Below are 13541 nucleotides of genomic sequence, written 5' to 3' on the forward strand. Positions count from 1 at the left end.
CTGCCCAACTGAATATAAGTAAACCAGAGAGGGATAGAAACAGATTGCAAAAACGAGACAGAAGCGCAAAGCGGGGAACCTGATACCTGAAGAACCCTCTACCAGTCGACTATTCTATTCTGGTTGCTTGTTTCTTCCTTTTGGCTATCTATTTTTGTTGTTTTCAGCATTTTTTTTTCCACTTCTTCAGCTTGAACCGACTCGAGCTTGATGTCGACATTTTCCTGCGGGAAGCTGCCGCACCGAGTCAGATCGTCTTGTTTTTCAGCTTTTTCCCATTTCTGGTTCTTTGTTCTGTTCTGTGGCCTAGGTCAGTTTGCAAGCACTCGCACAGTTGGCACATTATAAAAGGCCATGGCCATGTAGCCATGGCCACCAGTTTCCTTGAAGTGGTCGCCGTGTTAACACTGAAGACTGAAAACCAACCAACTAAACCAATTGTGCCAACCCTCATCAAAGACGTCGTCGACACTTTGTTTTTGTGACTCTTTTTTTTTGAGATTTCTCCCCAAAACACACACACAACACACACATTTTGTGGCCATAAAAAAAGTAGCAGCTTCTTAGCCTAGTTCAAAAATCAAGCCAAGAAAAGAGATTCATTACTTTTTGGAAAGTGTCAATTAAACGCCGACGTGCCTAGAACAAAGAAGCACTAAAAATAAAACACACACACACACACAGAAGACTGACAACAAACAAAAAGGTAAGTTTTTATATTTTTATGATCTCGTTTGAGGTTACCTAAGAAAGTTTTTAACTAATGTAGGCTTACTTTATAAATTAATTGTTAAAAATAGTGTCTCAAAGTATAGTCAGGTCATTGAATAATGAGTTTGCAATTTAAAATATAAGATTGTTGACGTGAAAGGCAAAAGAATGGTCTAGAAAGCAATATATATTGTGACATAACTTAAAAAAAATCAAAGAAAAGTATTAAAATTATATTCTCCTCAGTTTTGTTGGTATCTTTAAAGCTCTGATAACATTTAGGATATAGATATTGCACCTAGGATCGTATAAGTCATAGTCAATTCCTTTCATACTTGAATTTGTAATATCTTCTTGTGCGTAATAAATTAAAATTTATTTATCTATAAACGATAAACGACATTGCATTCAAAATTGCAAAAATAATATTCAAAACATTAGACAATAGATTTAAGCTAAGCCAAAATTAAATAACATACTACATTTGCTTAACGACATTAGGCTCAAGATCTTTACAAAATTCTAGTTAATGGGGTTTTTTTTTTATTTAAATTATATTTTTTATAAACAAGTTTAATTGCAAAAATATAAAAGATTTTTGTATACCGCCATTTGCATATTTTAGATTTAATCTTTAATCATTATTTTAAAATATATTTATCAGCAATTGCAATATCCGAAATTCGTTCCTATTTATTAAGCTATCTATATCTATATATGCAGATATCTAGAGTCTCAGACTTTACCCCAAGGTAGATTGGCTAGATTAGTTAATTCTTTCTTGTACCCGTTTACAAATTCTGTCAAACGAAAGACTTAAGCAAAAAACTAGCTGACGTTGGAAAAGAAATTCTTGTTGATTATGGCCAAGTGGTTTAAGGTATTAGGTATCTATGTATGTATAGGCCAAGTATAGATTTCAAGCTTTAACTTTGCCTATGGATGGATGGATAGAAGAACAAGAAGGAGACATTGACTTTGTATGTACACTAGAAGTGGCCAGGCCAATCAAATAGCAAACCGGTTAATAGTCAATTCAAGTACCTAGCATCCTGTCGTGGCCATTGGCAACATGCAATTACAAATATACACACACACACACGCACACTGAGAGCCATACATGGGATTTAATAACGTTAAATTTAGAATGGACTTTGCTTGGTTAGTTTGTAATACAAGAAACTAAAAATAACCGCCGAGTGGCTATACCAGTTCTGATAAGTGTCCACCCCACCTCCAGGACCCCTCTTGCTACCTCTTTCACCTTTCTATCATCTTGATTGCAGAATGTTCATCCTAGCGTTGTTCTGCCTTGCGGCAGTGGCTAATAGCCATCCGATTGAATCAACTGCCCAGCATATTGTGATTGTGACGCCACAGGCTCAAGTACATTTGGAGCCAGCCTTACGTTATGTCCATGGTCTATCGCCACTGGCTCGTGTCTCGGCCCCCCCATCATGAGGAGACCATTGTGTATGTACCAGCTGGAACGGCTGCCTCTGTTGTCCCTGTTGTCGATGCTGTTGGCTCGGGTCGTGCCAGTGTAATTCAACCGATTCAACAGGAGACCAAACAAATTGAGAATTTCCCTGAGAACATCAACCAGATCCAACAGACGGCACAGCAGGGTGTGGAGATTGTAAGTGGTCAATTTGGTGAGGCAGCAGCTGCAGCAGCATCAACTGGTGCCGGTTTCTTCCCTGGCTTCTTCCCATCAAGCGGTGGCTCCAAGAAACCAGATGAACAAAAACTTAAGACTGAGAAAATCGAATTGATCGAGACCCCGGCTAATACTCAGCCCTTGCTGACGGCCACGGAGGCACGTCATTTCTATGGTCTGCCCCAGGTCTATCACGCCCCAACTGTGGTCGATGTCGTCCATACTCCAGTGTACTCGTTTCCCATTCCGGCCATCCGTGCGCGCAGCATTCAAGCCGAGGCAGAGCCACAAGCAGCCCCATTGAAAACGGAATTGGAACCAGAATTGCCACTCGCTCAACCTTTGTTAAAGGAGCAGCCATTGGAGGAGAAGCAGCCATTGATCCAGCAGCAGCAGCAACAGCCCGCTGCCATTATTTTAGAGGCCAATGAGCAGAAATCCGAATTCGCTGGTCGTCTATTGGAGGGCAATGCCATTAAACAAGATCTTCAGCCCGCTGAACTGGCCAAGGAGCAGCCCAAGGAAGAGAGTAAGAAATGATTCCCTCTTTTAGGGTAAATGAATATCTATAAATTAATTTTTGTTCAAATTTAATTTTAGTTAAAATTCTGCCCGAACAACCTTTGATCAAGAATCTGCCAGCCGAGACTGCTATTCAACCCGAGCAGCAGCAGCAGGCCGCAGCTCAGCCACAATCCCAGCCCGCTGAGATTATTCCAGCCATTCCAGCTATTGCTGGAGCAGTTTAAGCAGAGCCATTACAACAACATCAATATTATCATCATCTCATCAGCATCCGCGAGCAATCCCTCATCCCTCCCCAACCCAACATCATTCTTACCTCTCTCAAATACTCTATCATATTGGGCAGCTTTGGTTCTTCAACGCTTTTGCGTGCCTGTAGCAATCAGGCCGAGGGGTTTTCCTTATCATTTTTATCTACTATTAATATTATTATTATAATTTTTTTTTTTTTGTACACCTATACAATTTTAGTTTTATACTAACCAACCAATCAACCAGCCAACACACACCAGAACCAACAACAATCGTCAACACATATTTCACATTTTCCAAACATCAACATTAACAGCAACAAAGGCAAGATCAACCAATCAATCAACCATCCAACCAACCAACAAAAAACACACACATTCATTCATAATTCATCATAATCACGACTAAACAAACTATATAAATAAAAGTTCGTTCATCATCATTATATTCATTAACCATAACATTGAAAAAAAAACATACATAAAACAGAACAAATAAAAACAACAAAAAAAAGTGAATGTAAAATGTAAGAGAACGAAAGACTTTTTATTGTTTATAATGGAAAAACTAAGAAGTTGGGCAAAAAACAAAAAACATCTCGAAAAGAAAATAAAAGGAAAGACTTAGGCGGCAAACTTGCAACAACCATGCATCAAAAGACTTAGGCAACGAACTTGGAAAAATTGTTAGAAATAAAAGACTTAAGCGCCGAACTTGCAAGAAGAGACTAAGGCAACAAACTTGGTAAAATTGCCAGTGAAGAAAATGACTTAGACAACAAACTTGTAAGGACATAGAAAAAAGGCAACAACGAAAATAATTTGCAGAAACATGGGAAACGACAATAAGCTACAATAGTGAAATGACGACAGCTGAAAAAATTTCAAAGAATTTCAGCAGACGGCCCTGATTTCTTTATTTAGTCACTGGAGAACTTTCAGCATAGCATAAAGTTCTCTATGGCTTTCCATTGGAATTTGTTGACCTGAATGTAAAGACAAATTCATCAACTTGATTGATTACAATGCCCCACTTTGAATTTTGCATATACAAAATTTGTTTTTAGATAGGCGTTATGTTAACCAATTTGACCTCTATCATTGCCAAATCGCTTTGAATTCCCCCTCTTATGAACGAATTAACCGAAATGAAATCCCACAGCATAAAAATATTGCACATATTACAACAAAAAAAAAAAAAAAGGAAAACAAAAACATAAATCGTAAGTACTCAAGTGCACAACAATGAATACTAAATAGGAATAGACACACACGCACACACCACAGTGGGAACGTGCGCAGCCATAAGTAAAAGAGTTGAGTTGAGGATTGGTGGCACATCACAACGACCGTGGGCATTACGGTTTTTATTGACTTAGGTCTAAAATTGGCAATCATCAGATTCTTCTCCTTTTTTTCCTGCTCTACAAATTATTCACCACTCTCACCCACTGTAATGTAAGCATCCTTGTGATCAAGGGTGACATCGTCAGCCTTAACCGTCGTGGTGGTGGTGCTGGTGTCGGTTGTGATGGCAGTGGTTGTAATCACTTCTTCGGGAATCTCCTGTGCCTGTGGTTGAGCTAGAGGCTGGAGGATTATTTCATCTTTGCGTATGGGCCGACTTGTATCCGTATAACGATAAATCGAGAAATAGGTTTGTATACGTTGAATAATATTCTCCACTAGTGGTGGAAACTTGTGTTCCACACCCTCGCCATACATTTTCATATTCTGTTTCGTTGCCTCGATATCTTTATAGTCCACTGCTCCGTCAATTGATGGCAATTTAAGGGCTTGTAGTACACCGCGTAGCAGTAGAAGATTCTCCAAATTACTACCATTCTGATTGGGTTTACGTTTCAGGATTAGGCTTCCATTCGGTTTCAATTCCAAATTCCAATTCACTTTATCCAAATCCAAGGGCAAGTTTTTTGTTGCTTCATTGTCTTTGTTGAGGGTGAGTGGCAAAATTGCTGCTTGCATTAAACTGAAGCCAAGCAGCATTTGTACGAGTTGGAAAATGAACTGCATTTTTTTTTTTTTTTTCTTAACTTAGATTTGAGATAACAAGAAATGGAGAAAGAAAGAAGTCGAGAGAGATGGATAGATCCGTCTTGGCAGTCGTCTGTTAATGCACTAATTTTAGCCCGACTTTGGCCAACGAACTTATGCCCACAAAGTGCTGCCTTTTTTTCCCCTGCTTTTTTTCCCTGCTCTGAATGTAATTGAGTATTTCTTTTTACATATTTGTATTTGCCTTTGTTTGGCACTTGTTTACTCGCTCTTGGCACTTGGCCAACTTTTTTCCACATTTTTTTTTCTTTCAAGACGTGCTCCAAGCTCCAAGCTTCTCTCATTGCGCTTTTGGTCACAACAAATGAGTCTCTTACCTTGTTTGAGTTATTTATTTGCATTCGTTTGTTAAATTTAGGTTTTTTTTTTCCTTCTTTCTTTCTGTTATACTTAAATTTCCGCCAATATTAACAAGGTGAGTGAAAGTGTTATATTCTATATATGAGAGATATTCACAGGGAATGAGAGAAAAATAATTAGAGTGAGGATGGTCGAAGGAAAATACCAATAAAAATTCAATTGTAAAAAAAGATTGAGATAATCAACTCGATATTCTCTTATCTGTCACTCTATTTAAGTGAAATGTACATAAATAAAGTCGAAAGGAAGAAAAACAGATTTACAAAGGATTGCGATTTGGATTACTAAGGCTATGTTATTAAAGCCAGTGAACTTTTATCAAAATATATCATAAGCTGAGTTACTTTCTCATTTTATTATCAATGATGCCAACTTGGTCATATTTGATTTCTGATTCAAAGGGAGAGAATGAAAGATAAAGAAATAAATTTTGGTGTGGCAAGTCCATCTAAATGGCAGTTAAGAATATAAATCTTTATAAATATATCATATTAAACCTTCAATTTCACAAGTCTTTCAGTTGTACTTACCTTGTGATGTCTTCGTTTTCAAAAAGATTTTCAATAAAACTGTTCAAAAAAGTGACTCTGTGGAAAAAGAAGAGAAAGTTGCAAGATTATTATCCAGGAACTTAAAATATGATCGTTAAAATATATATAATATATAAATACTTGACATTATATTGCAATAAGTTAACCCCTGCAACATTCTGTGTTTGCATTTATCATTTATCATGTCAACGAAATGAATTAACGATAAGAAGAAAAGAAACAAAAAACGCAAAATACTTTTTATTAAAGCAGTTATATATACATATATTATATATAAATATAAAGAAACGAAAATTATTAGTAAGTATATGTACCAGGCCTCAATCCAGAAAACCTGATTTGGAAATTAGGTCTGCGTTTTTATTTAGACATTTGCATCATCATCATCATCACCAACAAGATACAGACTTACGACAAACATTCCAGAAGAATCAAATACAAATTCATCTGTTTTTCTACTTAAATATCAAATATATATATATGTATGTTTGGTTTTTTTTTTTTTTTTGTTTCTTCGCTTGATTGTTTTCAAAGGAAATTCAAAAAGTAAATATAAACAATTTAAATTTAAGTATGTAGCCAATAAGATTTATGAAAAATAAACAACAACAATTATCATTTTTAGCAACAACAAGTTAGTCAACCAGTTGATGAATCATCAACTACAACTATGTTGTAGAGAAGGTTCTTTTCTTGTTTTCGAGCAAAACACAAAAACTAATGAAATTCATTGAACGATTTTTGGCTCGTTTTTGTCTACGGCAACCTTTTTGAATGCTGCCTAGCAACGTCAGCATTTTTGGTAGGAGATTATAATGATCTTCACGAATAACCAAAAATAGATTGCAATTGGTATTAAAAACAAATAGAAATAAAAAAAAACGTGCAACTTATTTATTATATAAATATAGTAAATTATTTTGTAATTTCTTTATGTTGATTAATTGCGCAGTTTCCTTTATTTTCTGATACTGACACATTAATGGCTTAATGTCGGTCTTGCCCTTTTCAAGTTCCAAAGACTCACCAATCTCCATGCCTGCCCTCCACCCACCACCTACCACCAGTCAATTCACCCATCAAAATCAATTCACTTCTTCATGCTAATTCTTCCTGAATTGTGAAGTGAAAATGTTGTGAACTTTACTTAGACATTTGATAGCACATTGAGAGATTTGATTACCAATTCTTTTTATATCTCGAATTATAATTATTCATAAACGTCAAGCAATTGCTTGCCGCATGTCAAAACATGAATAAACTTCCGTTTAAAGTAGTTAGTTATAGTTGGTATCCGTCTACAGGAAACTGAAACCAAAAAGCCAAAGCTGTAAATTTTGCATTAATTATGAGTAAAAAATAAAAAAAAATGCTCAAATTGTTTAATAGAAAAAATAAATAAATAGCCACATTAAAAGCGAAAAAGAATGACAGAAATTCTATCGACTTGAGGTATGCCCTTTGCTTATTTCACGTGCTCTGTTTAAGTTAGGAATAATCAGAAATGAAACATTTAAATTTAATTTCTGTTTGAAACGAATTGAAATGGGAAAACTAAGAAATATTTGTTGGCTATTAACTTTTCGAGGTCCTTAGTCCTAGTTTCCCAAGTGATCAATGTCGGGAAAGTACCTCGAGGCTCTCGTAAGTGTGGAGGATAAAACAGAATTCAAAATCTATATCTAAATATAACAAACAGATTCGAACACTTTCGAATGTGGACGAATAAACCCCATTTTACTACCCTATAGTAAATATTATACAATACGTAAGTACTATCTATGTACAGCAGCAACAACAACAACAGAAAAGATTGTGGGGGGGAAAAAAATCATCTTCAAGACACTCGTAACTGACAACCAAATGAGCTCACAAAATTGCCACTTAGCTGCGTCTCCACTCTAATGAAGGGGATGGGGATGTCCAAGGGAGCGAATCGAATCGTATCGCATCGTATGTGTGGTTGGAATCGGAGTTGAATGTTTGAAATAGGTTCTCTATCGGCAGAGTATGGGAAATAACAATTATTATTATTAAATAACTAATTGAGCATTGGGCCCATACATACAATTAATGATGTTTTCATAGCATCAGCCCCCTCGACCTATGAGACGACGAGAACTCTCTGGGAGAAGTGTGAATTTGAGTGATGTTGATAATGAACTTCAAATTGTTGGCTGCCGCTGAGTAAGAAACCGGACAGAGATGATGCTGGTGCCGATGCTAAGATGCTGCTGCTACGTCGCACATCTTCATTCAAAAGGCAGGCGAAAAAAAATGTTTTTTTTTTTTTTTAATTTTATGCAAAACGCAAAAAAACAACAACAGAAGCAGAAGCTGAAGCTGAAACTGGGAAGCTGGCAGCAAGCAACAAAAAAAGTTAGTATAAAAGGCAGCAACATTTAGTTATTTAGTTATTAGTCGAGCTTTAGCAACAGAACAGTAAAAAACAAAAAATACAAAACCGAAAACCAATATTGGATAACTACACGCATATATATCTACATATATACAACTAGTGATATCAAGTTTAAAATGAAGTGCTTTATATTGGCCGCTCTAATGCTGGTACGAAAAAACGCAGAGATCTATATATTAGATAGACAATTTGCATAATCAGTCTGAAATTTACGATCATCTATTCAATTGGTAACCCATTCAATTGAAATCCGGGTTGAATGTAACAAAATGTCACATTGTGTGTTGTCATTTGTGCTTCGTTTTTTTGTATTCTTTTTTTTTCTTTGATATTTGTTAATAATATTTGTTTTGCTATAATAGCAAATATTTAATAGTTACATGTGCAAAATATCTACAAAATGGCTACGAATCAAAATACAGAATACACACAATGACATCATCGTTTCCTTCGATTATATTTCATTTTTGTTTTTGTCATCAAATGTTAAAGCTTAGTTCATACATTAGCAAGAAGAGAGAATTCGTCTGGGTTCAAACTAAATTTAAGGTCCAAATAAAAGGGAAAACATTAATAACTTGTCGGAAACTTATTTCTTAGATAAGAAACTACTAAAACTATATTAACTAAATGTTAAATAGTGTAATTTTGTTTTCAACTTTTTTCAAATAGTAATTAGTTCATCGACTTTTAATTTGATCCTTTATAAAGGATTTATGTATATATAGAACTCCTACTACACGTGTCTAGCAACTTTAATTGACCCAAAGAATATTTCCATTGTGTTTCTTTTCATTATTAGGCATCTCTATGCTCAGCTGAAAATATTTTCAAAATCAACATCACTCCGGAGGAAGCACAACAATTTCTGCAAAGTGCCCAATTGCGTGGCATCAACGACATTGAATATGCACCCAAGACTGGAGAGAATCCCCTGCCCGAGGCACGCAATGAGCGTGGTGAATTTGTCTACATGGGCCGTGTGATAGAGCATCCCGAGGATTATGTCGAGGAGCATTATGATGCCCATCAGTATCATGGTCAAGATGGTTTGGGACAATTCGCCTATGGCTATAGAGACTGGAACCAGGGCAAGAACGAGAAACGTGATGAGACGGGCAAGGTGACCGGCTCTTATAAATATGTTCAGCCACATGGTCGTGATTTTGTGGCCACCTATTATGCTGATAAAACTGGTTTCCATGTCGAGGACAATCGTCCGGCCCATTTGAAATCGCCAGCCACCAAAACTCCTGCTGTCCTCAAGGCCGAGGAGGAACATTTTAAATTGTGGGGTGAATTGGCTGCCGCTGCTGGTCACAATCCTGATCCCTATGCTGCCGAATATCAGACAGGCGAGGGTGCCTATCAGCCAAGTGAGGCCGAGACTCGCGAATACGTTCATGAGGAGCAACCCTATGTCCCCGGACCCGAGGAGACTGGTGAGCCCAAGGGCTTCTTCTATGCCTTTGACTATAATGTTCCATTGTTGCGCAACAAGGAGGAGCGCGCCGAATTGGAGCGTCTCAGGGCCATCAATAACCAAGAGGAATAGAGTCTGAGTACACAAAATACAGATTCTTGTACATACTTCTACCATACACCCAGCGACAAAAAAAAGCCGCACTTTAAGGTTATTGCAACTTTTGCCTTCTCTAGCTCGGGGTTTCCCCAAATTGTATTCTAGTCGCTTAACTTTTTATTTTGGGGAATCCCCTCGATTGTTTTCTTCACTTTTTGCTAAATTTTCGACTTGTCGGTTGATAAAATTTCATTTTGCGGAGATTCAATTTGGTGAACATTAAACATTATGGTTAAAGGAAAACAGATGACCCTCACTGAAAAGGCCAAAATTATTGCTTTGGCTCAGCAAAACGTGTCGAATCGTGAAATAGCTAATAAAACTAATTTTAATGAAAGTTCAGTTCGACGCTTTTTGAAAAAATATCGTGAGACGGAGGAATTGGGGAGGACGAAAGGATCAGGCAGAAAAAGTGCACAAATGAACGGGAGAATCGCGTTATTATGAGAACGAGCCTCCAGAATCGCTTCAAAAATGCCGTCGAAATTGCATCTGAAGTGCAGCAACGATTTACGAAAGAAATTTCGGCTCGGACTATTCAACGTCGGCTCAAGGAGATGGGTTTGATAGCAAGGACACCAGCCAAAAAACCTCTTCTCAACCAGAAAATGAAGACAGCTCGCTTAAACTGGGCGAAAAATAAGCAAAATTGGGGTCAATTTGAATGGTCACGGATCATATTTTCTGATGAGTCCTAATTTAATCTTATTGGACCCGATGGCTGCTTGAAAGTTCGGCGCAGAAACGGAGAGCGATATTCGGAAAACTGCTGTGTTGCCACTGTTAAGCATTCGCCTTATGTTATGATATGGGGATGCATTTCCAAATACAAAACAGAATCACTTATTATGCTTCAAGGGATGGTGAATGCAGAGAAGTACAAAGAAATCATTCTCAGTGGACTTGTGCCTAGCATTGAGTCGATTACTGAAAGAGAAAAAGAGCCCATATTCCAGGACGATTCTGCACCTTGTCATCGGGCGCGCTCTGTAAGTGGATTTTCAAGAATTAGTCATTCCGATCATTTTTTAATAAACTTTAACTATCCGCTAACCACAGATATCAATTTTGAAGTCAGAACTTGGTATTGAGTCCTTAGATTGGCCAGGGAACAGTCCTGACCTCAATCCTATTGAAAATGTCTGGGCCCTTATGAGTGCCAAAATACGAAAGGAAAAGCCAAAATCATTACAGGAATTAATGAAAACGATTGAAAAAGTGTGGTTCGAGGATATAACGGCGGAGTATCTGGAGACTTTGTACGAGTCCATGCCGAATAGGGTCAAATGTGTTATAAAGGCCAAGGTGGCACTACCAAATATTGATAACTTTATAATTTAATTTAAAAATTCAGAACGAAATATTTTGGACTATATTATAATTTATATTAACAGCAAATAGTTTAATTAATATGAAAAAATTTTGTTTTTGTTGAAAATTCTTTTTTTTTTTACTTAATAATTTTTTTTACTTAAGAGGACCAACTTAGTGAAAAATCAATTAATTTGTGTGATTTCAGAAAAATTGTTTTTTTTCATTGGATAAAAGACGTATAAAAATTAAATTTTTAAAAATGTATGTGGAATTGATTGATTAATCCAAAAAAATTTTAAATTAATCAATGCATTGAAATTTAGATGAATCTCTGAGCAAAGAACGCACCAATTTGCCAAACGGCCTTGTGCGGCTTTTTTTTGTCGCTGGGTGTATATAGCCTACCATTCGCATCTGAAAATATTTATTTAAACTTCAAAATCTAAATAAATCTTAGCCACAAACAATCGATATATGTTTTGTCATTTTATTGTTACATACATATACATATATATATAAAAAAATGTGTGTTTTTTTTTTTTTTTTTTTGTATGTTTTTGTATAATCTTAGTTATTCTTCTTCTACATCGTCTGATGTATATTTGTAATTTTATTGTTGCTTTACATTTACAAATTTTCAAACGCCTTCTTATCAGAGGGAAACGTTTCCCTATTATCAGTTTCCTTCTTTTTCTTTTTCTTTTTGTTTTGTTTGCTTTTCTTGCTTATTGCTTTTTGCATTTAACTTAATTTTAATTAATTTTCGTTTTTTTATAATATTTAATTGTATGTGGGTGTGTGTGGGTGTGTGTGTGTGTGTGTGTGGTTGTATGTATAGTTAGTGTGATGATTTTCGTTATGATGTTTTTCTCCTTCTTAATGTTGATGTGCATTCTATTTGTTTAACTTAATTTACAACCAGTTACAAACAAGGACAAGGCATAGGAGAAGAGCTGGTCGTTTTGCCCCCCTTAAAAATTTCCTAATGCCCACGCCCATGTTTACAAACTAGCATTCAGATCGGTTTGTTTTGCACCTGAATTTCTTGTCGTTAGCTTTCGTTCTGGAAATTCTCGGTCGTTATGTGAGATTTAATGTAGCATACTTTTTGGGTGCCATTGTAGCTTACTTTTTGGGTGCTAGCAAAAATTAAATTTTCCTTGTATACATTTTTGTTTTTTGGGAGGGTTTTTTTTTTGTTTGTTTTTCTTTTGGAATTTAGAATTTTATTTTGAGGAATTTTGTTTTTTTTTTTTCTTTTTAGGTTTTATTTTGTTTTTCTTTCGATGTTAAAAAACGAAAAATTTGATTTTCGAAATGAATCACATTAGTAGAGAGAATTTTTTTTCGTTCTTTCGTATTGTATGTATAATTTGAGTTATTTTTCTTTTATATTTTGTTTTTGTTATACACCCTGTACACCCATAGGGTACAACAAATGGGGGTATACTCGTTTTTATATATGGCAGCATTGTTCAGTCCGATATTGCAGTTTTCGAGTTTTAGTTGTTTATTATTAAATAGAGTTTTTGTTTATTTTCCGTTTGTTTTTTTTTTTTTTTTTTTTTTTTTGTTGTGATAAGTCGAAAAATGCATGTGTTGTTTGGGTTTAGCTTAATCACGGAGAAAGTTAAAAATGAGATTAGGTTTAAAAGTTCGAGTAAATTAAAAAAAAAAAATGCAAAAATATAAATGACAACAATTAAATAGAAAGAATTAAGCAATAATAGAACCTGTAGAAATTTAAAAAATATTTAATATTCTATATAAATAATGACATAAATTAAGATTATTTTTTAGGAACTTTTACTATCGAGGGAAGGATATGCACACATACATATACATATATGCATATATAAACGGTCTGTTGTTCTCAATAACCATTTGGAATTAATGCCAATTGTTGGTTTTTTTTTTTTTAAATGCTGTTGAATGCTTTTTCTACTTTTGCAATCAAAATTTTTTAATTCAAAATCAAGTTAAGACATAAACATATTGTATTAAGGGTTCATTTTAAGGATATTGGATAAGTTTATGAAACTATTTACCAAAAACCTAAAAAAAGGTGTTTCAGAAGTTTCAGGCGACACGA

The 13541-nt window shown here is 35.5% G+C and overlaps 3 protein-coding genes across 3 annotated transcripts; 2 read left to right on the forward strand and 1 right to left on the reverse strand.

Moving 5' to 3' along the window:
• Window positions 1–685: 685 nt before the first annotated feature.
• Window positions 686–3120, forward strand: LOC137579141 (uncharacterized). The gene is given in 4 exon segments (XM_068292840.1): window positions 686–706; window positions 1998–2162; window positions 2164–2900; window positions 2972–3120. Coding segments are annotated over 3 exon segments (1050 nt in total). The 5' UTR covers window positions 686–706; window position 1998.
• A 1458-nt stretch (window positions 3121–4578) lies between these two features.
• LOC137579427 (uncharacterized) lies at window positions 4579–5251 on the reverse strand. The gene is made up of 2 exons (XM_068293200.1): window positions 4734–5251; window positions 4579–4673 (listed from the first exon to the last, which is right to left on the reverse strand). Exons 1-2 carry the CDS (start codon window positions 5179–5181, stop codon window positions 4579–4581), a joined length of 543 nt encoding a protein of 180 aa, XP_068149301.1. The 5' UTR covers window positions 5182–5251.
• Window positions 5252–8563: 3312 nt separating this feature from the next.
• On the forward strand, window positions 8564–10192 carry Cpr67B (Cuticular protein 67B). The gene is made up of 2 exons (XM_068292589.1): window positions 8564–8702; window positions 9356–10192. Exons 1-2 carry the CDS (start codon window positions 8670–8672, stop codon window positions 10106–10108), a joined length of 786 nt encoding a protein of 261 aa, XP_068148690.1. The 5' UTR covers window positions 8564–8669; the 3' UTR covers window positions 10109–10192.
• Window positions 10193–13541: the final 3349 nt, after the last annotated feature.

This window comes from Drosophila tropicalis, unplaced genomic scaffold (genome assembly GCF_018151085.1).
Source record: "Drosophila tropicalis isolate 14030-0801.00 unplaced genomic scaffold, ASM1815108v1 contig_694, whole genome shotgun sequence".
In the NCBI taxonomy this organism is placed as follows: domain Eukaryota; kingdom Metazoa; phylum Arthropoda; class Insecta; order Diptera; family Drosophilidae; genus Drosophila; species Drosophila tropicalis.

Excerpts from the sequence above, each read along its gene's own strand:
- LOC137579427 (XM_068293200.1), bottom strand. The coding sequence starts at position 5,181 with ATGCAGTTCATTTTCCAACTCGTACAAATGCTGCTTGGCTTCAGTTTA. Across the intron at positions 4,674-4,733 it reads TGAAATAATCCTCCAGCCTC|CCGACACCAGCACCACCACC; the intron begins TAGCTCAACCAC and ends CTGCCATCACAA.
- Cpr67B (XM_068292589.1), top strand. The coding sequence starts at position 8,670 with ATGAAGTGCTTTATATTGGCCGCTCTAATGCTG. Across the intron at positions 8,703-9,355 it reads TATTGGCCGCTCTAATGCTG|GCATCTCTATGCTCAGCTGA; the intron begins GTACGAAAAAAC and ends TTTCATTATTAG.